Genomic DNA, 27996 nt, shown 5'->3' on the forward strand with positions numbered 1-27996 from the left:
CCTACCGGGGAATCCAAAGAAAGGGGCCCAAAGAGGGCCCCAAAGAGGCCCTTTCTAAGTATTGCCCCTAATTTCGCGACCAACCCCGGCAATATGCACATCATTGGAAAGAGCGTAATTTCCCAAACAAAAAACCCAAGTAACATTTTTCGATGGGGCCCACCTGGGGCCCACGTAACCCAATTGAAATTTGGGGCCCAATGGGGCGGCCCCTACGATTTTCTTCAAAATTTGCATCGAAAAATGTTACTTGGGTTTTTTGTTTGGGAAATTACGCTCTTTCCAATGATGTGCATATTGCCGGGGTTGGTCGCGAAATTAGGGGCAATACTTAGAAAGGGCCTCTTTGGGGCCCTCTTTGGGCCCCTTCCTTTGGATTCCCCGGTAGGTTTCTTCAGCCAGATTGAAGAGGGGGCCCAGGAGAGTGTCTGTGCAAATTTTGAAGAAAATCGTAGGGGCCGCCCCATTGGGCACCAAATTTCAATTGGGTCCTGTGGGCCCCAGGTGGGCCCCATCGAAAAATGTTACTTGGATTTTTTGTTTGGGAAATTACGTTCTTTCCAATGATGTGCATATTGCCGGGGTTGGTCGCGATATTAGGGGCAATACTTAGAAAGGGCCTCTTTGGGGCCCTCTTTGGGCCCCTTCCTTTGGATTCCCCGGTAGGTTTCTTCAGCCAGATTGAAGAGGGGGCCCAGGAGAGTGTCTGTGCAAATTTTGAAGAAAATCGTAGGGGCCGCCCCATTGGGCCCCAGGTGGGCCCCATCGAAAAATGTTACTTGGGGTTTTTGTTTGGGAAATTACGCTCTTTCCAATGATGTGCATATTGCCGGGGTTGGTCGCGAAATTAGGGGCAATACTTAGAAAGGGCCTCTTTGGGGCTCTCTTTGGGCCCCTTCCTTTGGATTCCCCGGTAGGTTTCTTCAGCCAGATTGAAGAGGGGGCCCAGGAGAGTGTCTGTGCAAATTTTGAAGAAAATCGTAGGGGCCGCCCCATTGGGCCCCAAATTTCAATTGGGTCCCGTGGGCCCCAGGTGGGCCCCATCGAAAAATGTTACTTGGGTTTTTTGTTTGGGAAATTACGCTCTTTCCAATGATGTGCATATTGCCGGGGTTGGTCGCGAAATTAGGGGCAATACTTAGAAAGGGCCTCTTTGGGGCCCTCTTTGGGCCCCTTCCTTTGGATTCCCCGGTAGGTTTCTTCAGCCAGATTGAAGAGGGGGCCCAGGAGAGTGTCTGTGCAAATTTTGAAGAAAATCGTAGGGGCCGCCCCATTGGGCCCCAAATTTCAATTGGGTCCTGTGGGCCCCAGGTGGGCCCCATCGAAAAATGTTACTTGGATTTTTTGTTTGGGAAATTACGTTCTTTCCAATGATGTGCATATTGCCGGGGTTGGTCGCGAAATTAGGGGCAATACTTAGAAAGGGCCTCTTTGGGGCCCTCTTTGGGCCCCTTCCTTTGGATTCCCCGGTAGGTTTCTTCAGCCAGATTGAAGAGGGGGCCCAGGAGAGTGTCTGTGCAAATTTTGAAGAAAATCGTAGGGGCCGCCCCATTGGGCCCCAAATTTCAATTGGGTCCCGTGGGCCCCAGGTGGGCCCCATCGAAAAATGTTACTTGGGGTTTTTGTTTGGGAAATTACGCTCTTTCCAATGATGTGCATATTGCCGGGGTTGGTCGCGAAATTAGGGGCAATACTTAGAAAGGGCCTCTTTGGGGCCCTCTTTGGGCCCTTCCTTTGGATTCCCCGGTAGGTTTCTTCAGCCAGATTGAAGAGGGGGCCCAGGAGAGTGTCTGTGCAAATTTTGAAGAAAATCGTAGGGGCCGCCCCATTGGGCCCCAAATTTCAATTGGGTCCCGTGGGCCCCAGGTGGGCCCCATCGAAAAATGTTACTTGGGTTTTTTGTTTGGGAAATTACACTCTTTCCAATGATGTGCATATTGCCGGGGTTGGTCGCGAAATTAGGGGCAATACTTAGAAAGGGCCTCTTTGGGGCCCTCTTTGGGCCCCTTCCTTTGGATTCCCCGGTAGGTTTCTTCAGCCAGATTGAAGAGGGGGCCCAGGAGAGTGTCTGTGCAAATTTTGAAGAAAATCGTAGGGGCCGCCCCATTGGGCCCCAAATTTCAATTGGGTCCTGTGGGCCCCAGGTGGGCCCCATCGAAAAATGTTACTTGGATTTTTTGTTTGGGAAATTACGTTCTTTCCAATGATGTGCATATTGCCGGGGTTGGTCGCGATATTAGGGGCAATACTTAGAAAGGGCCTCTTTGGGGCCCTCTTTGGGCCCCTTCCTTTGGATTCCCCGGTAGGTTTCTTCAGCCAGATTGAAGAGGGGGCCCAGGAGAGTGTCTGTGCAAATTTTGAAGAAAATCGTAGGGGCCGCCCCATTGGGCCCCAAATTTCAATTGGGTCCCGTGGGCCCCAGGTGGGCCCCATCGAAAAATGTTACTTGTGGTTTTTGTTTGGGAAATTACGCTCTTTCCAATGATGTGCATATTGCCGGGGTTGGTCGCGAAATTAGGGGCAATACTTAGAAAGGGCCTCTTTGGGGCCCTCTTTGGGCCCCTTCCTTTGGATTCCCCGGTAGGTTTCTTCAGCCAGATTGAAGAGGGGGCCCAGGAGAGTGTCTGTGCAAATTTTGAAGAAAATCGTAGGGGCCGCCCCATTGGGCCCCAAATTTCAATTGGGTCCCGTGGGCCCCAGGTGGGCCCCATCGAAAAATGTTACTTGGGTTTTTTGTTTGGGAAATTACGCTTTTTCCAATGATGTGCATATTGCTGGATTTTGTCGATGTTATAGGCCTGAAATTGTTGAAAACGTTTATTTATGCCCCGAGGGCATACTCCCGGGCCCATATATTTGAAGCTGTTTTGTTCGGTTCAGGGGGGCGCTAGCCCCCTAAATTTGATACCGTTGCATGTAAAATTTTGTCCTCTTTCGAATGACGTGCATTTTTAGCTGTTTTGACGGCTAGAAGTAGGGTTTTCAAAGTTCGTCGATTGTGCCCTGAGGGCATACTGTTTTTTGGGATTTGTGGCCCCCCTGATGGATTCCCCGCATTTTGGCACTAGGATTTTCGATAGAGGACACCATTCTGCACCTCTCCACCAAAATTCAGCGAAATCGTAGGGGCCGTCGATCCCTGCTGAATCCCTGCTGAACCCCTGCTGAATCCCTGCTAACTTCCGTTACATGGAATTTTCTTAGGCTATTTCACAGCTTTCAAAAATGTCTGTACTTTAAGATAGCTTGTTTTGCCCGCGAAACAGAATCGTGAAAGCGTGACAAAATAGAACGACGCTAGACGATGTGCAGCGGTCCTACCAAATAAGGTACGTAAATATTTCTTATTTGTAATTTATTTTTGTGTCTAACTTAAAAATAAATCAGATAAAATTGATCGGCTCACTTTCGTCTGATAGAGAAGTGCATTTTATTTGTGCTTTTGCTTATTCAGTGACAAGGTAAAGCAGCATCACGACGGCTATAGGGCCTTGACGACAGCAGTCAAAATTAAAAAAAAATTGAAGTTAAATGATTCTAAGTTCTAACATGCTTTTGCAAAATGATAGCTTGAATCCTTACCTTTACACATAAGCAAGCATGATGATTTATAGCAGGAAGTGTGCCTTTTTTATATGAGCAGATAGTTTCGGGCTTATTGACAGCTCGGCACTGGCTTAACTCTCAATGACCTCAATTTGACCACTTAGATAGTCAGCTCTGGCTCCCATAATCTACATTGCATGATTTTGCACAAAGTTGATCGCATTATTATCTTGATTGGCTCTTTTGATAATCGATAAAAACACCAATTAAAATAGTTGCGATTCATAGATCTGTGCAGTGGTGGGAACTGGGAAGAGCCTACAAGTCATCAGGCTGGAAACTTCACTAAGAGGCCGTTATTATAAAACAAAATCTGAGCCTGCTGCAAAAGAAGACAGAGGAAGTATTTTCATTAAGCATACATGTAGTTTTATAGTAATAAGCTGTTTTGTTTTGCTCAATATTTATTTGCAGCAGATGGCCAAATTTCATTTTATTATATTTTCATATTTCATTTTATAATAAGTATGACAGAGTTCAGTGCACTGCAGCTGATCCCAATAACCAAGCAGATGATGCCTCAGTAGGCTCATGTGCTGCGTGGCTGGAGCAACCCAAACCTAGCACTTTCAATGTCAGGAATTCTGTGTTCTACCAGTGAGGCACAGAACTGGAAAGACAACCCCCAACCCCTTGGATAACTTGCCATAATGAACAAATTAATAGTGACTTCTTGTTTCAGGTCACAATGAATGAGAGCCGAACCAGTGTTATAAGCGCTCGACCTGTGCCAGTGTTTGAAAATGCAGTTGAAGGATTATTCAGCACTAAAAAGGTAATAAATCTGACTGACTGCCTGGTAATGCAGCAGTATCATAAGCATCAATTCATTTGTAAACATACTAATGAATTATAGCTACCTTCCACTTTCTTACTTTTATTTGTTTAAGAAAAGAATTTTTGGGCTGAGTATATTTTGTCACTTCTAAGCACCTATCTCATAGTTGTTCATGAGGTCCTTGAGTGTCAATTATTCTTAACGTCAAGTTCTCATAAACTTGTGGATTGGATTGCTGTATCATCATACAGGATTTGGTGGTAGATGATATTTGTAGCTCATTTCCTTTTTCATTTCATGCTACACATGCACTCTCTCCGATCTGACCAAACCACGAGCCATGACCCTATTTGTCCCTCTTGTCTACCAGGCCCGGGCGCAGACGGAGCGCAAGTACCGCCCGCCGCCGCCGCCCCACCCGGCACGGGTCCGCAGCACTCTGAGCCGCCGCCGCGTCCGCTCCTGCCTGCCCGAGGCCGGCGCGGTGGCTGTCTCATTTCGTGACCACTCCGACTCGTGTAGGTGACTGAGAAGGAATACCTATCGGTGTTCAGGTAAAGTCGAAAGACTTGGATTAACATAAAAAATAAGCATTTGCTTTACTGTGACAAGTCATATACATTTGCAGCTTTGTACCATAGAGCTATGTCCGTTGTTGCTCGTCCTCACTTGTGTGCATAGAACGAGTCAATGAGAACAATGATTTTTGTGGAGTTCTACAAGTGCATGTTTTGCCTATGTTCCTCACTTCTTTCAAACTCAAGCCTACCATTTTCTGTACCTCCTTGAACCCTTCGGTCATCGTCCTGTTAAACACCGACGGATCGACCTATTAACACAACTTCCTCCGTCCGACAGCGGTCCTCACCAACAGTCTGTACAACACGGCCGACCAGCTCACCTACCTGGACCAGTGCTTCGACGAGAAGCGGCTGATCGGCTCCGGCTGCTTCGGCGAGGTGTTCAGCGCCCGCAGTAGGATCGATGGGCGCATGTACGCCATCAAAAAGTCCCGACAGCGCTTCAGGAGCGACGCCGACCGGTAAGGTTCAGGGGATGGGGCGGAGAAGCTAGCGTGGTGCTGAGATACGGCGGTTTTTAGATGATCGATATGACGTAATTCCTTTTCAGATGAATAACAATCTGCTCAAAATGAGAAATTACTGCTATTCTCCGTCACTTTGTTCCAGTCGACCAGTTTGTATGACATGCGCCGCTCACCCCTCCCTTCCGTACTGCAGCCGGCGGCGTCTGGAGGAGGTGCGAAAACACGAGCGCCTGCCGCCACACCGTCACTGCGTGGCGTTCCACGGCGCCTGGGAGGAGCGCGACCACCTGTACCTGCAGACAGAGCTGTGCGCCACCTCGCTGGCTGATGTGGCCGACACGGAGCACAGCATACCCGAGTCCACCGTGTGGGCCTACATGGTCGACCTGCTGCTGGTGAGTACCTATTTTGACGGTGAAGGGGAGAGGTTAGACAGACTGTTGATCTGTGAGCTAATGCCTTTGCCTGGAAATAGTTTGTGTGTATTTTTAAGTACTCGTAATTTTTTAGTCCTTTTCGTTTAGCTTCTCTTTGTTTCCATTTTTCGAACGATTTAATGTGGTTTGGAGTTAGCATTTCGGATGCTTTTGACTTAATATTTTTGTTTTGTAAGCAGGCGAACTCTCTTAATTGTTCTAGCCCGCACTTGTTCATACAAGGTCATATGATTCCTTGAACACATATTTCATGACCTTGTTTGATCGCTGATCTCGCTCTCAGGCTATCAAACACCTGCACGACAATCAGCTGGTTCACCTCGACATCAAGCCGGAGAACATCTTCGTGATGCGCGAGGGCTACTGCAAGCTGGGTGACTTCGGGCTCGTCATGGACCTCTCCGGCTCGGTGAGTTATTTCCACCGCTAACGGCTGTATTTGTGAAGTGTTTTAAGTGGTGGCAGCGTTTGCCGTTTCCACACTTGTCTCGCTGTTTTTGTAGCCACAATGACAGGTAGCTCGTCGTCTCACCGCTCTTCTCCCGCAGCGTGACCTGGACGACTCGGACGCCATGGAGGGCGACCCCAAGTACATGGCGCCCGAGCTGATGACGGGCCGGTTCTCCGCCGCCGCCGACGTCTTCTCGCTCGGCCTGACGCTGCTGGAGCTGGCCTGCGACCTGGAGCTGCCGGCCGGCGCGGCCGGCTGGCACCAGCTCCGCTCTGGCCAGGTGCCGGCGCCGCTGCGGCGCACCCTCTCCCCGGCACTGCGACACGTCCTGGAGAGGATGCTGCACCCGGACCCGGCGCGGCGAGCCACGGCCGCTGAGCTGCTGCGGCTGCCGGCGGTGCGCGCGGCGCGCCGCAAGAGGCAGCTGACCATCCTCTGCTGCACCGCGGTGAGTCTCGCAGAGGGGACAGGGGAGGGAGGGAGGGAGAGAGGGACGTGGTAGATGTTGGGTTGGGGATGATGAGTCGGGAGCCGAGACTGATAAATGCTAGTGTTGCCATATTCTCCATGCTTTGTCTTAATACGTCCTAAACAATGAACATTGACTTATCACATTTAAAGTCAAAATATCTCTGTATCGGTGCAGGCAAGCTAATGACACTTTGCACTTTTGACCTTTGAGCCATTTCCGATGCTTCCCGCTCTGGCTTTGCCTGTCTGCGTTCTTTCTCACATCCTTGTTGGGTGGTTCCGTTGTATGTAGTCCTTCGTTGCCAGCTGACCCGCTGTCTATATCCCCGTCCCCAGATCAGCACACTCCGCGCAGTGCTGTCGCGGCTGGGCGCCAGTCTGGTGGCCAGTCTGGTGTTCGCTCTGTGGCTGCTCTGCTGGCCCGTCCGCTGTGTCACTCACTCGGCACCCGGTGACTCGCCCCTACAGCCGGCACCGGTGGCAGGCACGACCGACGGACCCACGCCCCAGTCCAACGGAACGCCGGCTGCCTGGCTCGAACCCGCCTACAGCGATGATGGTGAGTGCGGTGACGTGGCACGATGCCGATGGAGTGCAGCAATTATCCCATGTAACATCAGGCATCGGTGGTTTTTGTTGGTAATGTAGGGCTGTAACCATTTTTGTCCATTCACATTTATATAACTATCTCAATCATTGACGCATGCATGTAGATAATGCGTTCCCCTCGCCAGACCATTTGCGTTGTGTTTTATTGATGTCATGCTCGTATACAGCTCATTCTGCCGTGTTGGCTTCCCACGCGGTTTGGTTTGGTGTCCCCTATGACGCTAGATTGGTGCTATCGGTGTAGTTAGGCCACTATAAACCATCGCCACCCTTTGATGTTCGTCCATTCATTGTCTACTGATGATGTGGGCCGGCTGTATGAGTAACGTCAGTAACGTACTCTAATGACGTGGTAGGGTAGTAGCGTCACATGCATCAGTTTGTGTAGCTGTGCGAGTTACATGAGTTGGCCGGGGCTGACCGTGGGAGTCTGTGACTGAGTCCAGTACCAGGTGTTGTGAGTTGTGACTGTGATTACTGGTTGGCATAGGTACCGAACTGTGACGTGATATCAGCTACCTTCGGTATACTGTGATATAATATAACCATATAAACTAACGTCAGTCTCAGTACCGATGATGATGACCGTATACCAGCTAACGTCAATAGTGTATGACGTTTATTTGCCTGACACCAGCTGCGATTTTCCACCCCTCAGAGGACCCGCTGAATATGACGGGCGACAGTCTACAATCTGAACTCGGTCTGCTCAGCTCCACGCCCGAGCGGGTCCCCGGCTCAGCTGCCTCCGCCGCGCGTCATCAGATGAGCCTGAGAAGGGTGCTGCTCTTCAACGATGACCAGTGAGTGACGGGGCTTGGGACGTCAGCTGAGCCACCTGTGCGGTGTGTATGTGATAGAAATGGTGAGGTGCTAAGGGGCATGTCGGTTGCGCTAACGTAGGTAACTATTGACACTGATAACAACAGGCTGTGTGCAGTGTGATCCGACTTAAAGCTTGTTGCAGATCTTTGGGGTCCTGCAGGCGTCTGAGGGGTTGCGGAGGCGAAAAGCTGAGGTTTTGTGGCTTGTTCAATTAGTGCGGTTTAGGATTTGATGGCTTACCCTGTGTTGGCGGTCATTATGAATATGATTAGCAGGCATAATTGGATGAGTTTGGCGTTCACCATTTATTCGAACTTCTGGCATTAGCTTTTATATTCTGTTCGGCGTCATGCCTCTTTGATAGCATCAATCAAATGATTACTCTCATTTAGGTACACTATTTAGGAATTACTGCTTGGCGTTTGTCAGTGTGAAAAGTACGTCTGCTCTCCTTCCCGCAGGGACGAGGCGGAGGACCCTGTACCGGTGCCTGCAGCGCCTCCCAGCGGTCGGCGCCTCCGGAGGCCGGCAGGCGGCGCCACCGGCGGCGGAGGAGACAGCAGTCCAGTGTCCCGCCGGCGCCACATGCCCCGGCCGCGAGCGCTCGGGTCGCTGCGCGGTGTCCAACAGAAGCTCGACTTCCAGGCGGCTCGGCTGAGCGATGACGATTGAACGCCGCTTGGCGGAGCTCTCTGAGGGACCAGAGAGACCCGAGACCGGTGGGACCGTCATCCCGGCTTCTACGTCAGTCCTAGGTGGGACCAGCGGCACCCAGGCACAGGACGGGGAGCGAGAGCCCTCCCCGCCGCCTGCCACTAACCAAAACACTGTACATAGAACCAGAGAGTATTGTATAAAAGTGCGTCGATGTGAACCTGAAGTGCCCCTACGGACCGCGGTGAGTTCACCGTCCGTCAGAACGCCCCTCGTGTCGCTGTGGAGAGGCCCAGTGGGTGTGTCTGAATGTCCGATAAGGACGGAGGCCAGCAGAACATAGCAACACTCGCCACAATCAGAGAAGAGGGGGGGGGGGGGTGGAGAGTTGTGCCGGTACCAAATCAGGGTGACTGTCACGGCGTCGGCCGGCCGCGCCGAGAGATGTGTGTCCACCCCGAGCGGAGGACAAGGCTGTGTATTTGAACGGGATGAATCGCGTATGTCACTAAGGTTGTCTGTTGTGTGTGTATATTGTCGGTGCACTGTCTGCATCATGCCGTAGCCCACTCACTGATAGCAATACCGTTGAGACCAGGAGTATTTTATTTAATCCCGATTATGATTTGAGCGCGGCTGCGAGCGTAGGGAATGTCGGCGGTCAGTTGTCTTCCGTAACAAGCTTCCAACACCACTCATCGTTGAGCGATGGCACACGGGCGGTCGTGCCTCTTGCATAGTGCGTAACTTCCTCACACATCGCCTCAATACAGTGGGATAATGAACGGATAAAACGTGTCGCAAATCTTACAAACACATGACACATCGTGACAAAGTAGATCAATCTAAAACAAGTGTGCACCATTCTATTGAAAGATGAGTTGATATAAAATATTTGTTAACCGTCATGGGTGGAATATAACAGCAAGACCAACCAGTGCATTTCATCAAAACACAACCTCATAATTACGTCTTAGGAGGATGAACAAGTTCCTGTATGGCAAACGGCGGCCTGAGAAAACAGCGGCCACGTATTTTGTTCCCGCCACCTGAGTTGACCCGGGGTCAGGTCATGGTCTATGGGTCGCCGAAGAGTCCACTGGAGCGGCGGGCCCCTAGAGTCGGCACCGTCACTTGGACAGCTTGGCCACCAGGTTGCTGGCCAGCTTGTCGAGGAACTCGAACGTGTTGAGGTAGTCGCCGCGGGTGACGCTGGCGGAGAACGAAAACGACGTGTCACACGATAACTATCTTATCGCATCACATGTACCCACAGAGCTTCAAACGAGCAAGGAGGCCGCTCCAAAACAACACTAAAACCGCCTCATTCAACGAGATGATGATGACGAACAAGACTAGACGATTTATTCTATTCCGGCTCAATAATCGTCAAGCAAACACTTGACTTAAAACATTAAAACTTCGAGCTGATCAACTCACTAGCTTCTCCATATTTTGATTGTTCACTCACTTGGCCATGCCCTTAATGCAGATGGCCAGATCTTTGGTCATGTGGCCGGCCTCGATGGTCTCAATGCAGACGGCCTCCAGGGCGCGGCAGAAGTCGCCCAGCCGCGGGTTGTCGTCCAGCTTGGCACGGTGCAGCAGGCCGCGGGTCCACGCGAAAATGGACGCTGCAGGACGCGGCGGGGAGCGTCACAGGTGGGGGAGGACCAGGGCGTATCGTCACGTCGATCGTGGCCGTGGGATATCAATGGGAGATCTCTAGACACTTGGGTAACGGTCGTGGTGTATCGGGACAACGGAACCGCGACGTGAACATGCGAGAGAGAAAAAAAAAGAACGCACAAGGCGACGGGTATCTTCGCAATCACGGATGGCGTAGTTTCACATTCCATCACATTACTCAAGACGTCGTAGGTTTTCGCAAAACAAATCGCAAATGCTACATGAAAAAGCCGGTACACCACGACTCATTCAAAAATGTGGAAACCATGAACCGTAACTCGTAAGCAACCCCTAGGAAGGGAATGATACCTCCCATGGACCACAGCGGGCGTTGTCGGGCAGCCCTCGTCGATGGGGTTGGTAGACACCGACAGAGGTAACTCACCGATGGGGTTGGTGGACGTCTCGTTGCCCTTCTGGTGCTGCCGGTAGTGCCGGGTGACGGCACTATCGGTGTTAATTACTCACCGATGGGGTTGGTGGACGTCTCGTTGCCCTTCTGGTGCTGCCGGTAGTGCCGGGTGACGGCACTATCGGTGTTAATTACTCACCGATGGGGTTGGTGGACGTCTCGTTGCCCTTCTGGTGCTGCCGGTAGTGCCGGGTCACGGGGTAGGCTCACCGATGGGGATTCACTCACCGATGGGGTTGGTGGACGTCTCGTTGCCCTTCTGGTGCTGCCGGTAGTGCCGGGTGACGGGGTAGGCTCACCGATGGGTTTCACTCACCGATGGGGTTTGTGGACGTCTCGTTGCCCTTCTGGTGCTGCCGGTAGTGCCGGTTCACAGGGTTTCACTCACCGATGGGGTTGGTGGACGTCTCGTTGCCCTTCTGGTGCTGCCGGTAGTGCCGGGTGACGGCACTATCGGTGTTAATTACTCACCGATGGGGTTGGTGGACGTCTCGTTGGCCTTCTGGTGCTGCCGGTAGTGCCGGGTCACAGGGTTTCACTCACCGATGGGGTTTGTGGACGTCTCGTTGCCCTTCTGGTGCTGCCGGTAGTGCCGGGTCACAGGGTTTCACTCACCGATGGGGTTGGTGGACGTCTCGTTGCCCTTCTGGTGCTGCCGGTAGTGCCGGGTGACGGGGTAGGCTCACCGATGGGTTTCACTCACCGATGGGGTTGGTGGACGTCTCGTTGCCCTTCTGGTGCTGCCGGTAGTGCCGGGTGACGGGGTTTCACTCACCGATTGGGTTGGTGGACGTCTCGTTGCCCTTCTGGTGCTGCCGGTAGTGCCGGGTGACGGGGTAGGCTCACCGATGGGTTTCACTCACCGATGGGGTTGGTGGACGTCTCGTTGCCCTTCTGGTGCTGCCGGTAGTGCCGGGTGACGGGGTAGGCTCACCGATGGGTTTCACTCACCGATGGGGTTGGTGGACGTCTCGTTGCCCTTCTGGTGCTGCCAGTAGTGCCGGGTGACGGGGTAGGCTCACCGATGGGTTTCACTCACCGATGGGGTTGGTGGACGTTTCGTTGCCCTTCTGGTGCTGCCGGTAGTGCCGGGTCACCGGGTTTCACTCACCGATGGGGTTGGTGGACGTCTCGTTGCCCTTCTGGTGCTGCCGGTAGTGCCGGGTGACGGGGTCGGCTCACCGATGGGTTTCACTCACCGATGGGGTTGGTGGACGTCTCGTTGCCCTTCTGGTGCTGCCGGTAGTGCCGGGTGACGGGGTCGGCTCACCGATGGGGTTTCACTCACCGATGGGGTTGGTGGACGTCTCGTTGCCCTTCCGGTGCTGCCGGTAGTGCCGGGTGACAGGGTTTCACTCACCGATGGGGTTGGTGGACGTCTCGTTGCCCTTCTGGTGCTGCCGGTAGTGCCGGGTGACGGGGTAGGCTCACCGATGGGGTTTCACTCACCGATGGGGTTGGTGGACGTCTCGTTGCCCTTCTGGTGCTGCCGGTAGTGCCGGGTGACGGTGCCGTGGGCCGCCTCAGACTCCACCGTCCGGCCGTCCGGACAGATCAGCACCGAGGTCATCATGCCCAGGGAGCCTGTGGCAAGGGTCAGGTTAGATCACCGAGGTCATCATGCCCAAGGAGCCTGTGACATGGAGTCAGGTCAGGACATTATATCCAGGGAACCTGTGACAGGGGGTCAGAGAGCTCCTCAACTGGCCTCATTAGCATAGTGTACCTGCAGATGTAAGTACATGTGCCAAGGTAGATGACAGAAAGCCAGAAGAAAAACTCGTCGCCGCTTTGCTCGCCATCCCGCATATAATTCTGGACACCCTGTTACTAGGCACGCTAGACAAGCCAGCCGACGAGTTTTTACACAACCCGGTAACCGGCCGAGATCGTACACTGGCTTCATCGAGCTACAGTTTAAATCCGAGAGTCGCGACTACGTGGCCGAGTGGAAATTTTCCGAACAGTACTGGAGGAAGCGTCGGTAGTGGAAATTTCCACCCTGTATCCTCTATCGTGGGGCCTGTATGCCAGTGTCTGAGAATGTGCAGGCGGGGCGCGATCCATTGCTGAAGTGAATAGCCACGTTGAACTCAATCCATTAGTTGTTAATAGGTCAACTGGCTTATTGATATTGCAGGGACAAGGTCATTATGAGCTCCGTTCAGTAAATAGAAGAGCAAACGTTCGTTAGCATACCAGCGAAGATCCCGCTCGGCAGTCTTGATGCGCGTATTCACCACACAAAAAAATGCACCGTCATTGTTTAACATCGTTTATCTAACGCTGCAGCGTACGGTCTAAAGTCGAAAGCTCAGCGGGTGTAAAAACGTACGGCAAGAGATCCTGCCTGATTCACACCAATGTATACAGTAGTTCAAAGAGAAGTATTGAGAACGAAAACCACCACCCATGCCTAAAAAACTACCCCTGCCCCAACCACCCCGAAAACAGCACGTCGACTTAAAACAACCCTGAACTCACCATATCCCTGCGCGACAGAGTCGCTCTGCACGTCTCCGTCGTAGTTTTTGCACGCCCAGACGAAGCCGCCCTCGGACTTCATGGCGTAGGCGACCATGTCGTCGATGAGACGGTGCTCGTACCAGATACCGGCGGCCTCATACTGGGGACGGTACTGCCTGAAGGGGGAGGAGGGAGATGTCAGTGATAGGAGAGGGGAGATCAACTGGTCCCGTTGTCACTTGATCATCATTATATTTAGTTAGATTGGAACAGCGTGTACACTGTACAGTGACATATTATTTGCGAAGCTTCATATCCACTATAATGGCTTCGGTCGGTAGTAACAATGGCCAGGAGGGGGAGGGAGAGACAGAAGGGAGGCGGGGCGGCCACAGGTGGTGGTCCGATGCAGCCCCACAACTGCACAGCGCGGTTCATCGCCCTTCCCCTCCCACGCGTTGGGGCCAGCGGGCACACTGTCCGTGGAGGAAGCACAGGGGTAGGGTGTTACACAAGGGTACTGGTGTTACACAGCTACGCGATATCGACCCGGCCCCGTCCGTGGTACAGACGGCCTCAGTGGCTGCGTGCCAGGTATCCACGTGTAAAAACAAACAAAGCCAGCCCCGACGGCACCAGACCACGAGATGGCGCATAACACATGCACACAGACAGGCCAGCCAGCCACTCTCCGGGCGGGATAACGGTCAAGTGGAGGGTGGGGCGAGATAGCGTACCGCCCTCATGAGTCATGACCCGTGTCATACTGGCCATCCGCTAGCAGGGAACCAGGCAGTAACTGTGCAACCGGTGATTTACGATGTTCGCAGGATGATCAGGAATGTTTGCAAAATGGGTCAACTATAGAGACTGATAAAACGCGTCACTCTGTCCTATGTGACGCTATGGTAAATGTTGACAAAGTCAGTGGAGAACACCGAGATAAGCGTAGCGTAGGCTGTAGGCTATAACAGGCTACGCAAAAATAGCGCACAAATTACGCGTATACATATGGAGACCGCGCCAGGCGCAAATTTACCGGTTAATTAGGCTGTCGCCTAGCCCGGCATCCCTATAACTAGACCAGACGACGAATCTGTCGCCAACCAACCGCAGCCCATCCACGTACGACGCACACGGCGCGGGGTTTATTATTTCACAACGGGGTCAACGTAACTATGCGAAATGGCAGCCGGGACACAAACTATGATCCCTGAACCCAGGAGAGTAGCTTGAATGACACATGTCATAAATGTCACGAATGTAAGCAGTGCGAAGTCGCTAACTGATACGGTGTAGCGTGAGATTACTACGCAGTGAGTAGTACTCCAGAAGGTACGTCGAGCGCTCTTACTGCTGTGTCCCGATAATTCTTACCCATGCCTTCGTTTTACGAGATCTTTTCGTATCCACACTACTCCCCGATACGTCAGACTACGACAAACAAACTCACTTGTCGTAGATCTCCTGGAAGATGTCCTTGAATCTGCCGTCGTACTTCTTCAAGATGGTGTTCTTGGTTGAGAGGTAGAGTGGGTACTTTTTCTCCAGAGCGTACTTGAAGGACGAGTGCGCGAAAGCCTCGATCGACTCGTCCGTGTTGTACATGCCCATCGCCACACCGGCTCCCTAGTGGAAAGACATTACGCAATGGTGTCAGAACATCTTCAGCGGCATGATGATCAAACATGTAAAATTGACTAATGGCCAAATCAGTATAACTTCGCAATGCGATAATATTATAATGTTTATGGCCTCTAATGGCCTCCCGTTGACTGTCCACTTCTTTCATCCTTTCCGCCGCCCACTATTGGCATGAAATCTGAAGTTTGTAAGCTCACCTGGAAGTTATGCACGGTGTGCGTCTGCGCGGGCCCTCCGTCGGCCGGTTTGAAGACGAGCTGAAGCTCCCCGGCGCCCGGTATCACCAGGTCGGTGGCCTTGTACTGGTCGGCGTGCGCGTGGCGGCCGATGATGATGGGCTTGGTCCAGCCGGTCACCAGCCGAGGGATGTTGGCGCACAGGATCGCCTCGCGGAACACGGTGCCGCCAAGGATGTTACGGATCGTGCCGTTGGGCGACTTCCACATCTTCTTCAGGTCAAACTCTGCCGGGAGGTGAGGAGAGGGGTGTGGCGTATCGTTCTGGGCTGAGCGTGCGATGTTGTGCATCTATTCCCAATACCAAATGAGAACTGGGACCGTTTGAAAACAAGTTTTCCAAGTGTGGCCGGAAGGACAAAGAAAGGGAGATACCAAACCATTCGCAGAGTTTGGCATCAGTAAAACTCCAGAAACGTTCTCGGATTTTCAAAAAGGCAATGTTTATCTCGACAGACATCCGTAATGACATCTGTGGAACCACTGGCTCATATGTCTGTATTAACTACGAAAAAAGCAAGTCGACATTAACTGGGCAGTAAGCGGTTCAAATGCAACTCTGGACTTTGTCACATCCAATAAACATTGTTCTTGCTCTCTGCCCAGCAGCAGTCTTCCTGACCTCTGATCGCGCACCGCCCAGACCGACCTCCGATCTCGCCCGCCGCCCAACGAGTCGACTCCGAGTCGACCCTGCCCACTGACCTCTGACCCTGCCCACTCACCTTTGACCCCATCCGGACTGACCTTTGACGCGCGCCTCGTCCGGAGTGATGGTGGCGCACTTGATGCCGACGCCGTACTTTTTGATGGCGTTAGCGCAGTCGACCGTCACCTGGTCGTCGGTGGCGTCGCGGCTCTGGATGCTCAGGTCAAAGAAGTGGATCTCTGGCTCCACGTGCGGCAGGATTAACTTTTCCTTGATGAGGTCCCAGATCACTCTGGGGGATAAATGGATGGGTGGATGCTTTAGCTGAGTAATTATGAGGAAATACGCTACTTACAAGAGATTTGATGGCTTTTAACTACACACAACAATGCACTTTATCCTAGACCTATATGAATTGATGCTTCAAACAACACACCTGAATACACTCCTGAATAAAACAGATCTGGCTACTGCAAAGCCTCTAGATCAAACATCTGACCTTGCTGTGAAATAACTCAAGTTCTGGTCTCTTCTGAGCCATCAGCCCCCCCCCCCCCCCCCCACATACACACACAATCACCACAGACACACATTCATTGGCCTCAATTTGACCAATTGGACTTAAGTTACAAGGCTCCTCATGATGAGCAAACAATGACTGCTGGGTACCTACTTGCTGAAGGCCATTACTCTATTTGCTCTGATAATCAAATTCCTCACACTTTACTCTCATTTCATCTCCTCAGCCTCTCTCCCCTCCATGCCTCTTTCTCACCATCTTTCTGAACTTTCATCTTCTCTATTCCAATCAATCTGCTAATGTCATCCCTTCTCTCTCCCCTCCCTTTCCATTTCCTCCTATCTCCCAGACACCCTTTTCCATAAATCCTATTGCACTTGGTCCTGTCAACATCTCTTTTTCAGTCTTGCTCTCACCATCTCATCAACTCAAAAGCTCTGACCTCACTTTCACATTCTCTTTCTTTCTGTCTTTCTTTTTGTTTCTGTGTTCTTAAGCATAGCAATATTTCAAAGGGTTATGATAGACCCAAAAACTCATGGCTTACCTGGTCATCTCATCTCCCTGCATTTCCACAACTGGTCCACCTGAAATAAGTAGAATGATTTTATACAATATGTTTGAGCAGTAAAAGCCAAACATCCTAGTCAAGAGAAGACTTTCATTCCAAAAACCTAGTCCAGAGCATACTTTTAATGCTTTATTTAGGACATGTAAGTGAGATAAAAAAATAGAGCCAAAAAAAGTAACTTAACAAATAAAACAACTTCTCATAAAGGTCTCTGAATGCCAGAATGCTGCCCTTGCATTGCATGCCATTCTGAATTCACATTTCATTTTAGCAATGTTTTCATTTTGTAGCTTATCTTGATCTTTAACTTAACTAGCCATGAAATGTTTGAAAACATAGGGAGATAGCCATCTGAAAATGGCCAAACTTGTCAAAACTTACAGTTGATTTTCTCCATGATTTTGGTTTTCTTGACCTTTGTAAGCTGAATTCAGTGTCAATCCTTTCCCTGCAGAGGGCAGACAATGATTAGCTTATAGAAATCATACATTTGAGTTTTAAATGATGGTTCCTAGGTTCCTTTTATTTTTAAATGTTGTGAAAAAATAAACAGATACCTAGATGAAACAAAATAGGCAATGGTTACAAATGTGAAACAAATCACACAGAACCAGATACATCGAAAATAATTGCCATGTAAAACCAGAATCTAGAACCAATACAGATTACTTGAATATTTACAGCACAAATGAAATTAAAATGCCATCCCATTCACAATACACAACTGCAACAGAAACAAAATGAAAAGGATCAGGATGGGCTGGATAGTGGATTGGGATGGACCTGACCTGTGTATAACTTTCAGTGGACTTCCTGGAGGTTTGAGGTAAGTTGGGGCACTTGTAGGCAACAATGCAACTAGTGAAGGGCTAACGACCTGCACCGTGCACCATGCAACAAATTGCAGGCACATTTTACAACCCACCCGACTCCTTTACGAACTCGAAGGAAAGTGTCGTGCCGGTGGTGCCGGTATTCAAAGAAGGTAAAATTCGACCATCAAGGGTTCTTTGGTATGTTACGTTGTACCTACCATATGTTCTACTAGCTTTTACCACTAGACTAGTGGTAAAATGACATCTTATACCAAGTCGAAAATATTTTTTACTAAGACCGAAGGCAAATTTCTTTTGAATAATATTTCATGTGAGTATTTAGCTATTTTTGGCTTTTTGGAAAACTATCCAAAATTTATTTTGGAGTATTGAGAAGAAAAATATATTTGTTGATACACATCTAGAAGTGAAAGCTAGACTCCTTACGAATATCCTAGCTTACTATAAGTTAAACAGACTCCCACCAGGGGGCTCCCACGTCGCGTGAGTGGTGCCCAAGAGGTGGTGCCGTTCAGGTGTTGTCCATCTGAACTGCACAGTCACGTGACCCATTTGACCTTCGGATCCAATTCTGGTAGTCAATTCTGGCGCTTTTGTTACCATAGCGAAAAATATAACCCCGTGTTCAAAGTTTTGCTGACGACTAAGATTCTGCGTAATCTGGCCAATGACGTTCGAGAACCGCGGCCAAGCCCCGCTGATCTTGAACGTGATTGGTCGGACGGCGTTTAGAATCTTCGTCGTCCGGGAGACTGCGAACACGGGGTAAGCCAAGGGGTAAACAATCTGTGCGTGGAATGGGGAGTGGTGAATTTGTAAGGGCGATGATAGGCTGATTCGTCGATTTTTATTTATACTTTTATCCTTATTATACATTCTGATCATTTTGTTTATGTTCAGGAGTTTTCTCTGTTGATTTAACATCAAAAAACTTTGTGTTTTACTGTTAATGCCAAGTGCCATGTTGATATTGAAATTGGGTTACAATTCCATATTCACCTGTTTTTCTATGGCCTGTTGTGCATCATATTATTGGTAATGTGAATATAGGTACTCCATACACTGCTATTTTTGGGTATATATTAATGTCTGACCTGATTTTACTTCACGTCTTCACTTCACCTTATATTTTCTTGCAACAACAGTTATCACACCATTATTGTGCAAAAATAAGGGTGGTGTTTCGCGACACTTGCCAGCCACTTTTGATTTCCATAGAGACATCAACAAGCCTATACCTCCAACACTACCAGAGGTTGACGCTAGCTCACAGATTGCGCTGGCAGCGCCAGCGCGCCCGTGAAACACAGCCAGGGGTTTCCTCTGTAACGTCATTGTTGTCTAGGTACTTGGGCCTTCATCAATTGTTAACAGCTACAAAAATTGGAATTAAAAATGTCCAGGTATTGTGAGCATCAGCCGAACAGGGAAGTGAATTTGGCTACAGCCCATCTTGCAACGCCTCAGTGAAATATAACGAGAAACTTAAATTGAGGGAGCAGCTACATAACTGAGGTAAAGCCCATCAATCCTTGTGGATTTACCTACATAACTGAGGTAAATCCACAAGGCACTTTGAGTTCAAACTATGAAGTGACTCCAAGCGAAATATAACAGAAATTGGGACTTTGTGGAGCTTAGAAATAATCTGCTTAGTGCTGGATGAATGTTTTCACTTAAAATAAACACCACCATATTTGAGTCATGAAAAAGTGTTTGGTAAGCATAAGCTTGTAGCATAAAAGATGTTTGTGAAATGTCACTAGATTTTAAAGTGTTAGTCTCTGCACATTGATTCTCAGATTGTTTGAATGATGAAGTCTCTGCACAGTCTCTGATTGACTGAATGAGCTCTGCAGTCACAATAATGAAGTTCATGGGAAGATATGATTTGTAATAAAAGAATAATATTTTGAGTTGATTTTACCTATTCTGTGAAGATCATAGCATGTTAACAGCATTCCAAACAGGGCATGTCAAAGGTTGGATGGATCTTGCGATTTCCTTGAAGTGTGACTGTTTACCATATGTTGTTTTTTTATTCAAAGTTATTGTTAAAGTCAACCAACTTTTGCAACATTGAGGATCATACTTGAGCTTTGGAAACAAGACATATTATGTAGTTATGCTGATCTTCTTTTCCAGTCTTTGATTATCACTTAATTTCATTCACTTTTGATGTAGTGAAATTCATGATCATTTTAATGACAAGCTACATTTGAAATGTATTGTTGCTCCCATTTTACCATGCATATTTTTGTGTCTTGTGAGGTCTCATATCAATATAGCAATAACAAGAGCAGTAACATGCATAGTTTGCTTGTGTTGTCATAACTTTGTACAATATTTCCAGCTTTATAATATGCAGTTACCTCACATTGGGCATCACACATATATTTTTTCCTGCAGGAGGAAAGACACAGAGCCAACTAGTGACTCATGTTTGTGCTCCTATCACTTCACCCCTGGGGAATCAGTGCCTACACCCCTTGAGTATAATGGTCATCGAGGGGTGCTGTCCTGACATGTTCACTTTCTGTTGAGAAGGTTAGAACAAATACCATGTGTGTCATTTAGTTGCATATATAATACCTTCATGTTAAGTCTGCATTAAGTCTAAAGTCTGTAGCCACCCTTAATCCTAGGTTGTTGTGACCTTAATCTAGCCTGGGTGAATATCTGGCTGTACTTAAAGCACAGACTGCGCTACGCCCCGGCACGGCGGCCGGGGCGCCTCCCCTGGAAGAAAACGGCATCGGGGAGAGGGGACGGACGGCGAGGAGCCGGGGAAGGAGCGCGGCACCGTCACCCCACAAGCCGCCCGCAGCACCGCCGTTATTCTTGTGCCTCTTGGGCGCCGCCGACGCCCTGCGGTTGGGGAGCGCATCCCAGACGGGCGGGAGCCGGGAGGGCCGCCTGCGCCACCCGGCCGGCGAAGCAGCAGCCCGGCCAGGCGCGGCGGGCGGCTGGGTAGCGGCCGGACTGAGACGAGTCCCGAGTCGCTCCATGTCTGTCCCTTGCGAAACTAGTACCGCCGCCGCCCAGCCTTGATGGGTCACTACGAGGAAAAGGCGAGCCCGCTCCCAGTACCTGGCGTGGAGCTCCCGCGCGGGTACGCCGCCTCACCGATGGCCCCTGGTCTTCTCTCTCTCTCTCTCTCTCTCTCTCTCTCTCTCTCTCTCTCTCTCTCTCTCTCTCTCTCTCTCTCTCTCTCTCTCTCTCTCTCTCTCTCTCTCTCTCTCTCTCTCTCTCTCTCTCTCTCTCTCTCTCTCTCTCTCTCTCTCTCTCTCTCTCTCTCTCTCTCTCTCTCTCTCTCTCTCTCTCTCTCTCTCTCTCTCTCTCTCTCTCTCTCTCTCTCTCTCTCTCTCTCCTCTCTCTCTCTCTCTCTCTCTCTCTCTCTCTCTCTCTCTCTCTCTCTCTCTCTCTCTCTCTCTCTCTCTCTCTCTCTCTCTCTCTCTCTCTCTCTCTCTCTCTCTCTCTCTCTCTCTCTCTCTCTCTCCTCTCTCTCTCCTCTCTCTCTCTCTCTCTCTCTCTCTCTCTCTCTCTCTCTCTCTCTCTCTCTCTCTCTCTCTCTCTCTCTCTCTCTCTCTCTCTCTCTCTCTCTCTCTCTCTCTCTCTCTCTCTCTCTCTCTCTCTCTCTCTCTCTCTCTCTCTCTCTCTCTCTCTCTCTCTCTCTCTCTCTCTCTCTCTCTCTCTCTCTCTCTCTCTCTCTCTCTCTCTCTCTCTCTCTCTCTCTCTCTCTCTCTCTCTCTCTCTCTCTCTCTCTCTCTCTCTCTCTCTCTCTCTCTCTCTCTCTCTCTCTCTCTCTCTCTCTCTCTCTCTCTCCCCGACGCCAAAACCGGCTCACAGCGGCGTTCATGTCGGCCGGGGCGAAATGATTTGATGAATTATTTCATAAAGGCATTAACAGTGACAAAAGACAAAAGTTCAACAAATTCTACGCATGAATCATCCAGTAGGTACTGGCTTCGAGAACAGTTAAAATGAAGATGCACAAGAAATCGTAATTTCCCAATGACATGACATGGCTGTCGCAATGCTTAGCCGCAATCACCTCTTTTTGTAGTTCAAATGGTAAGTAGTTTTTGAAATTATCCGATAAAAATCTAAAATTGATACCATATGAAAGACCAATCAATTCTACACATGAATCAGGGTGTATCTTTGAGAAAAACTTGAAAGTTTAGGTGTGATAAGAAAAACAAATAAAAATGAACCATTTCCCCATAGACTTTACATTGGCTCCAAAATCGCATGGATCCAGAATTTCTGGAAGTGCCCTCGCCACAACTGCACGTGCGCTGCGCTCGAAAATGATCACGTGACCAAATCCAGATGAGATCACCACAAATGAAATTAAAATGCCATCCCATTCACAATACACAACTGCAACAGAAACAAAATGAAAAGGATCAGGATGGGCTGGATAGTGGATTGGGATGGACCTGACCTGTGTATAACTTTCAGTGGACTTCCTGGAGGTTTGAGGTAAGTTGGGTAACTTAACTAGCCATGAAATGTTTGAAAACATAGGGAGATAGCCATCTGAAAATGGCCAAACTTGTCAATACTTACAGTTGATTTTCTCCATGATTTTGGTTTTCTTGACCTTTGTAAGCTGAATTCAGTGTCAATCCTTTCCCTGCAGAGGGCAGACAATGATTAGCTTATAGAAATCATACATTTGAGTTTTAAATGATGGTTCCTAGGTTCCTTTTATTTTTACCTGAGCATGACCGTATGTACCTACTGTGCACTCAACATAATGGTCTGTTCGTTTATTGCAGAGAGTTGCCTCATTCAATGAACAATAAACTCGAATGTTTGAAATGCTTATCCAGCTATGAGGCAACTCTGATTGCACCTCGGTGTCGCACAGGCCCGACAAGAACTGGAATAGCACCATTTCCTCCTCGAAGCTTACTGCCCGGTCACAACGGCACTGTACGACCAAGTGACACTGTCGCGCCACCTCACGCAGCCTCGCCGCGAATTGCGCCACGGGCTGACCGGGATCTTGCTTCATCCGCTGGAGCTTGAGGATGTGGGATAGCCGGTTCTCAGGTCGCACCATGAGGTCTGCGATATGAGTCAGGAGTTGGTGCTCGCTCAAGGATGTGAGTCCAGCACCAAATCGGGCGTACAACAGGCTGTACGCAGGCGAAGGCAGCGCTTGCAAGACAGTGTCTGGGTCATCGCCAGATATGCCGGCCCTTCGCTTGTAGGTCGTGAGCTGCTGCCTGAAGACCCCCAGCGCCGTGTCTGTTACAACACCATCTGGCGAGACCTCCAGTGTTGGTAACTTGGCCTTCTCAGGGGCGGCAGCAGCGGTTGGTGGGTGCGACGCTGTCTGATGCATCTGCAGCAGCTGAATGCCCACTGACCCGTCAAGCGCCGGAGTCTGGAACCCACAGTTGGGCCAGGGGCACTGCAACTGGATTGCAGAGGGCGTAGGTTGAGCAGGAGTGGTCATAGCTGTAGTTGCAGGCTTGTCGGCTCGATCAGATAGCAAAACTTCAGTGGAGTTGCCTCATAGCTGGATAGCTGGATAGATGGCTGACACGGGTGCCACAGTGACCTGCTGCGGCCCGGATACCCTCAGCGCCCTAGGTGTGCGGCGGTCGTCCTTGCTGCCGTCACGTATCACGCTCTCGACCGCCAACCGGGCCCGACTTACGATCTGGGGAACCCTCCCTGCCACCATCCAAGTGAGTAACGGGGGCCGGTCGGCGTCTACGCTGGAGGCTGTGTATGTGGCGGAGGAACTGACTGGACTGTACCTCTCTGCCCGTGCACTCCAGGCGCTGGGCTCCATTTCCTCCGAGTTCCCCTACCCACCTTCGGGTAAACCAGGAGCTGTCTCCGCGCTCGACACCGAGCCGGCTGCTTCGGCTCCGTCTGCACCTGACCTGGCACCATGCGGATGCCCTCGCCGCGCTCCGACACCCGAGCCGCCACCTCTGCCAGATAACCCCACCGATGCTGACATCCCTGCCCTGAAGCAGCTGCTGCTCGACCATTACGCGTCATCCACGTTTAACACTTGCTGCCACCAGCCCCTCCCCCTCATGCACGGCCCACCCCTCGAGTTCGCCGTGAAGCCTGGCGCGACCCCTCACGCCGTGTACACACCAGCTGTCGTTCCCCTACACTGGGAAGACAGGGTGCGTCGGGACCTTGACAGGGACGTCGCCATGGGGGTACTGGAAAAAGTAGACGTCAACGAGCCAGTCACGTGGTGCTCACGAATGGTAGTGACCCGCAAGCACAACGGCGAGCCCCGCCGAACCATCAACTTCCAGGCCCTCAACGAGGCCAGCATCCGTCAGACGCATCCCACAATGCCCCCTTTCCAAAAAGCCATGGCCGTGCCCGCGGATCAGTGGAAAACCACTACAGATGCCTTCAACGGCTACCACTCCGTCGCCATTCGCGAATCGGACCGCCACCTCACGACCTTTCTGACACCATGGGGCAGGTACCGCTACAAAACCGTCCCTCAAGGGTACAAGGTCTCCGGAGATGCCTACACTCACCGATTCGATCGGGTCACACTGAATGTGAAGTCTTGTGACAGGGTCATCGATGACTCCATCCTGTACCAGCCCACGATTCGATGCATGTTCCAACATGCGGCGGAGTATCTGACGCTCTGTGGCCGAAACGGCATCCTCCAGAACCGCGACAAGTTCGTGTTCTGTGAAAAGACCGTGGACTGGGCCGGCTTTCGTCTGGGCCCTGACGGCGTCCGACCGTTGCCGTCCCACACGGAGGCTATTCGGTCGTTTCCGACGCCGACCTCGGTGACCGACCTTCGATCATTCATGGCTCTGGTCAATCAAGTGTCGGCTTTCTATGCCACCCAGCCTAAACTCCTCCCCTTCCGCGCCCTCCTTAAGAAGGACTGTCCTTGGTACTGGGACGAGACTCTGGACCAGCTGTTCCGAAACACCAGGGAGGTCATCGCTCGGGAGGTGGAGAAGGGAATCCAGTCGTTTGACCGCGCCAAGCCCACGTGCATCCTCACGGACTGGTGTAAAACAGGACTCGGGTACGTCCTCCTTCAAAAACACTGTACCTGCACCGAACTCAAGCCGACCTGCTGCCCCGCTGGGTGGCGTGTGTGTGGCGTCGGGTCTCGGTTCACCTCTAGCGCCGAGAGTCGCTATTCCCCAACAGAGGGCGAGGCATTGAGCGTCACCAATGCCCTCGAAAAAACTAAATACTTTACACTCGGCTGTGACCAACTGGTGGTGGGAACCGACCACAAACCTCTCCTGGGTATTTTCGGCGACCGTTCCCTGGACGGCATAGACAATCCTAGGCTGAGACGCCTAAAAGAGAAAAGCTTCGGCTGGTCCTTCTCTCTGGTCCACGTCCCGGGTCGCCTCCATGGAGGCCCCGACGCTCTCTCGAGGTATGGTGTGAGGGAACAGCGCGAGGGGTCCGATGACAGCTTTGTCGAGTCACAGATCGACGAGCTGTTTGTGGTCGATGAGGGCTACTCTTTCCATCACCTATTCTCTCTAATGGCACGCCCGCAGGATCCAGGTGATGAAGACGACTCCGACATTCTGTGCTCGGTGTCGCCAGCACTGCAACCGATCGACTGGCCCACCCTGTCTCGGGCGTCGGAACAAGACCCCATCATCCGCCAGGCAGTTCAAATGGCGAACACGTCATTCCCTGCGTGTCCGGATGGTTTCCCTCATCCACTCCGCGCTCTTTGGCGCATCCGGCACGACCTCAGCACGTCGGGGCCCGTCCTTCTCTTCCACGGCCGACCTGTCATCCCCGAGGCTCTCAGGTCCCGTGTCCTAGACACCCTCCATGCCGCGCACCAGGGAGTGACTGGCATGAGGCTACGCGCGGAACGCTCCGTGTTTTGGCCCCACATGTCCCAGGACATTGAAGCGGTCCGGCAACGCTGCGCGGCTTGCAACAGACATGCGCCATCACAGGCCGACATGCCGCCTATCCCACCAGCCACGCCGGAATATCCATTCCAACACGTGGCTGCCGATTACTTCACGTACATGGGGAACACATACGGGGTCGTTGTTGACCGATTCAGCAATTGGTTTCAGATCTGGCGCGGCATCAGCCTAAAAGGCGTCCTCATGGAACTCTGCCGCGGTCTGGGGGTCCCCGAAACACTCACAAGTGATGGTGGGCCTCAGTTCATGGCCCAAGAGGTAAATGATTTCCTCGTTCAGCACGGGATCCACCACCGCCTCACATCGGTCGCTTTTCCTCACGCGAACTGCCGTGCTGAGGTCGCTGTGAAAACGGCCAAACGCCTCATACGGGACAACGTCACTGCTGATGGGTCCCTCGACTCTGTGAAACTCACTCGCGCACTCTTGCAGCACCGCAACACCCCTGACAGAGACACCGGCTTGTCCCCAGCTGAGCTAGTCCTCGGGAGACAGTTGCGGGACTTCCTCCCAGGGCTACCGCTGCAGCCCCCCCTACGTAACCACAAGGATCTCAGCCAGACGTGGCAAGATGTCGCATGCTGGAGGGAGAAAGCACTAGCCAAGCGCACCTCTCGTGACCATGAGCGTCTGCAAGCACACACTAAGGACCTGCCTCCACTAAAAGCTGGCCAGCATGTGCTGGTTCAAAATCAGTCGGGCAACCACCCTCGAAACTGGGACCGCCGTGGAGTGGTGGTGGCCGCATTGCCGTTTCGGCAATACCAGATCATGCTCGACGGATCACGACGGATGACCCTACGCAATCGGAAGTTCTTGCGCTCGTTTGTACCCCTCGCGCACACGACACCTACTGTCCCTCTTCCCGCGCCCAGGCCCCACCCCGCCGATCACGGTCTGCACCACCCACAGCTGCGACCTGGCACTGCTCAGTCTTCGCTGACTGGCACACCACCGTCCCAGACCGACGAGGCTGAGTCACTTCCGCCCCCCGCGCAGGGCCCCAGTCCAGAGCCAGATCCTGCAAACGCCGCCTCATCGCCCTCGGCGACCCCTCCAGCTGTGGCCCTTGAATCAGGGACGCACTCCCCTGACCGACAGCCTACTGCTATACCGGTGTGTCTCCCGAATCACTGTCACCCGTGCTCGCGTTCCCTAACCACCCCTCGCTCAGACCGGGAGCTGCCACCGTCCTCTCGGGGTCGCCGACGGTTCGCACGTGATGTTCTCGATCTGTAGTATCTCTGCGCCACCTATGTGCTGCTTACCGACTACTAGCGCCCAGTGATGCACAACATGTACCCGACAAGCGCCCGGTGTGCGCACTCGTGTGTTCGTCGTCACTGCGTGTGTTTTACGAGTCATGTGCGCACTCGTGTGTTCGTCGTAACTGCGTGTGCTTTACGAGTCATCCAGTGTTTCTTTCACATGCGTTCCAGACCTTCCTGTAATGCAGATTATGCCATGTCTCTTTTGACCATCATGTTGCTTACTGGGGAAGTTACCACGTTCATTTTCATTTTTAGCTTCCGCAACAAGATCTCGTGCCTGCGTTTCGCATCCACTCGTTTCCGTGGGGGCATACCTGAGCATGACCGTATGTACCTACTGTGCACTCAACATAATGGTCTGTTCGTTTATTGCAGAGAGTTGCCTCATTCAATGAACAATAAACTCGAATGTTTGAAATGCTTATCCAGCTAATTTTTAAATGTTGTGAAAAAATAAACAGATACCTAGATGAAACAAAATAGGCAATGGTTACAAATGTGAAACAAATCACACAGAACCAGATACATCGAAAATAATTGCCATGTAAAACCAGAATCTAGAACCAATACAGATTACTTGAATATTTACAGCACAAATGAAATTAAAATGCCATCCCATTCACAATACACAACTGCAACAGAAACAAAATGAAAAGGATCAGGATGGGCTGGATAGTGGATTGGGATGGACCTGACCTGTGTATAACTTTCAGTGGACTTCCTGGAGGTTTGAGGTAAGTTGGGGCACTTGTAGGCAACAATGCAACTAGTGAAGGGCTAACGACCTGCACCGTGCACCATGCAACAAATTGCAGGCACATTTTACAACCCACCCGACTCCTTTACGAACTCGAAGGAAAGTGTCGTGCCGGTGGTGCCGGTATTC

General features: G+C 51.2%; 2 protein-coding genes across 13 annotated transcripts; one reads left to right on the forward strand and one right to left on the reverse strand.

Annotated features, from left to right (window-relative positions):
- The first annotated feature begins 3253 nt into the window (after positions 1-3253).
- Positions 3254-9673, forward strand: LOC122392924 (membrane-associated tyrosine- and threonine-specific cdc2-inhibitory kinase-like). Of its 6 annotated transcripts, none has more exons than XM_043388291.1 (10): positions 3254-3329; positions 4289-4381; positions 4755-4902; positions 5243-5426; positions 5626-5827; positions 6153-6278; positions 6418-6768; positions 7128-7350; positions 8059-8203; positions 8687-9673. In XM_043388291.1, exons 2-10 carry the CDS (start codon positions 4295-4297, stop codon positions 8895-8897), a joined length of 1677 nt encoding a protein of 558 aa, XP_043244226.1. In that variant the 5' UTR covers positions 3254-3329; positions 4289-4294; the 3' UTR covers positions 8898-9673. The 6 variants fall into 6 exon arrangements, with proteins under 6 accessions (XP_043244226.1, XP_043244229.1, XP_043244228.1 ...); XM_043388294.1 differs by having other exon boundaries at positions 3271-3329; positions 7260-7350; XM_043388293.1 differs by having other exon boundaries at positions 3271-3329; positions 4755-4899.
- LOC122392926 (isocitrate dehydrogenase [NADP] cytoplasmic-like) lies at positions 9468-27996 on the reverse strand. Of its 7 annotated transcripts, none has more exons than XM_043388303.1 (11): positions 27961-27996; positions 22478-22544; positions 17448-17514; positions 17043-17082; positions 16074-16267; positions 15288-15553; positions 14900-15075; positions 13465-13622; positions 12430-12564; positions 10351-10513; positions 9468-10091 (listed from the first exon to the last, which is right to left on the reverse strand). In XM_043388303.1, the coding sequence occupies exons 3-11, from the start codon at positions 17461-17463 to the stop codon at positions 10010-10012; spliced, it is 1230 nt and encodes a 409-aa protein (XP_043244238.1). In that variant the 5' UTR covers positions 17464-17514; positions 22478-22544; positions 27961-27996; the 3' UTR covers positions 9468-10009. The 7 variants fall into 7 exon arrangements, with proteins under 7 accessions (XP_043244238.1, XP_043244233.1, XP_043244234.1 ...); XM_043388298.1 differs by having other exon boundaries at positions 27944-27976; XM_043388299.1 differs by lacking the exons at positions 22478-22544; positions 27961-27996 and adding an exon at positions 17992-18092.

Source organism: Amphibalanus amphitrite, unplaced genomic scaffold, assembly GCF_019059575.1.
Source record: "Amphibalanus amphitrite isolate SeventyFive unplaced genomic scaffold, NRLGWU_Aamphi_draft 000507F_arrow, whole genome shotgun sequence".
Taxonomy (NCBI): domain Eukaryota; kingdom Metazoa; phylum Arthropoda; class Thecostraca; order Balanomorpha; family Balanidae; genus Amphibalanus; species Amphibalanus amphitrite.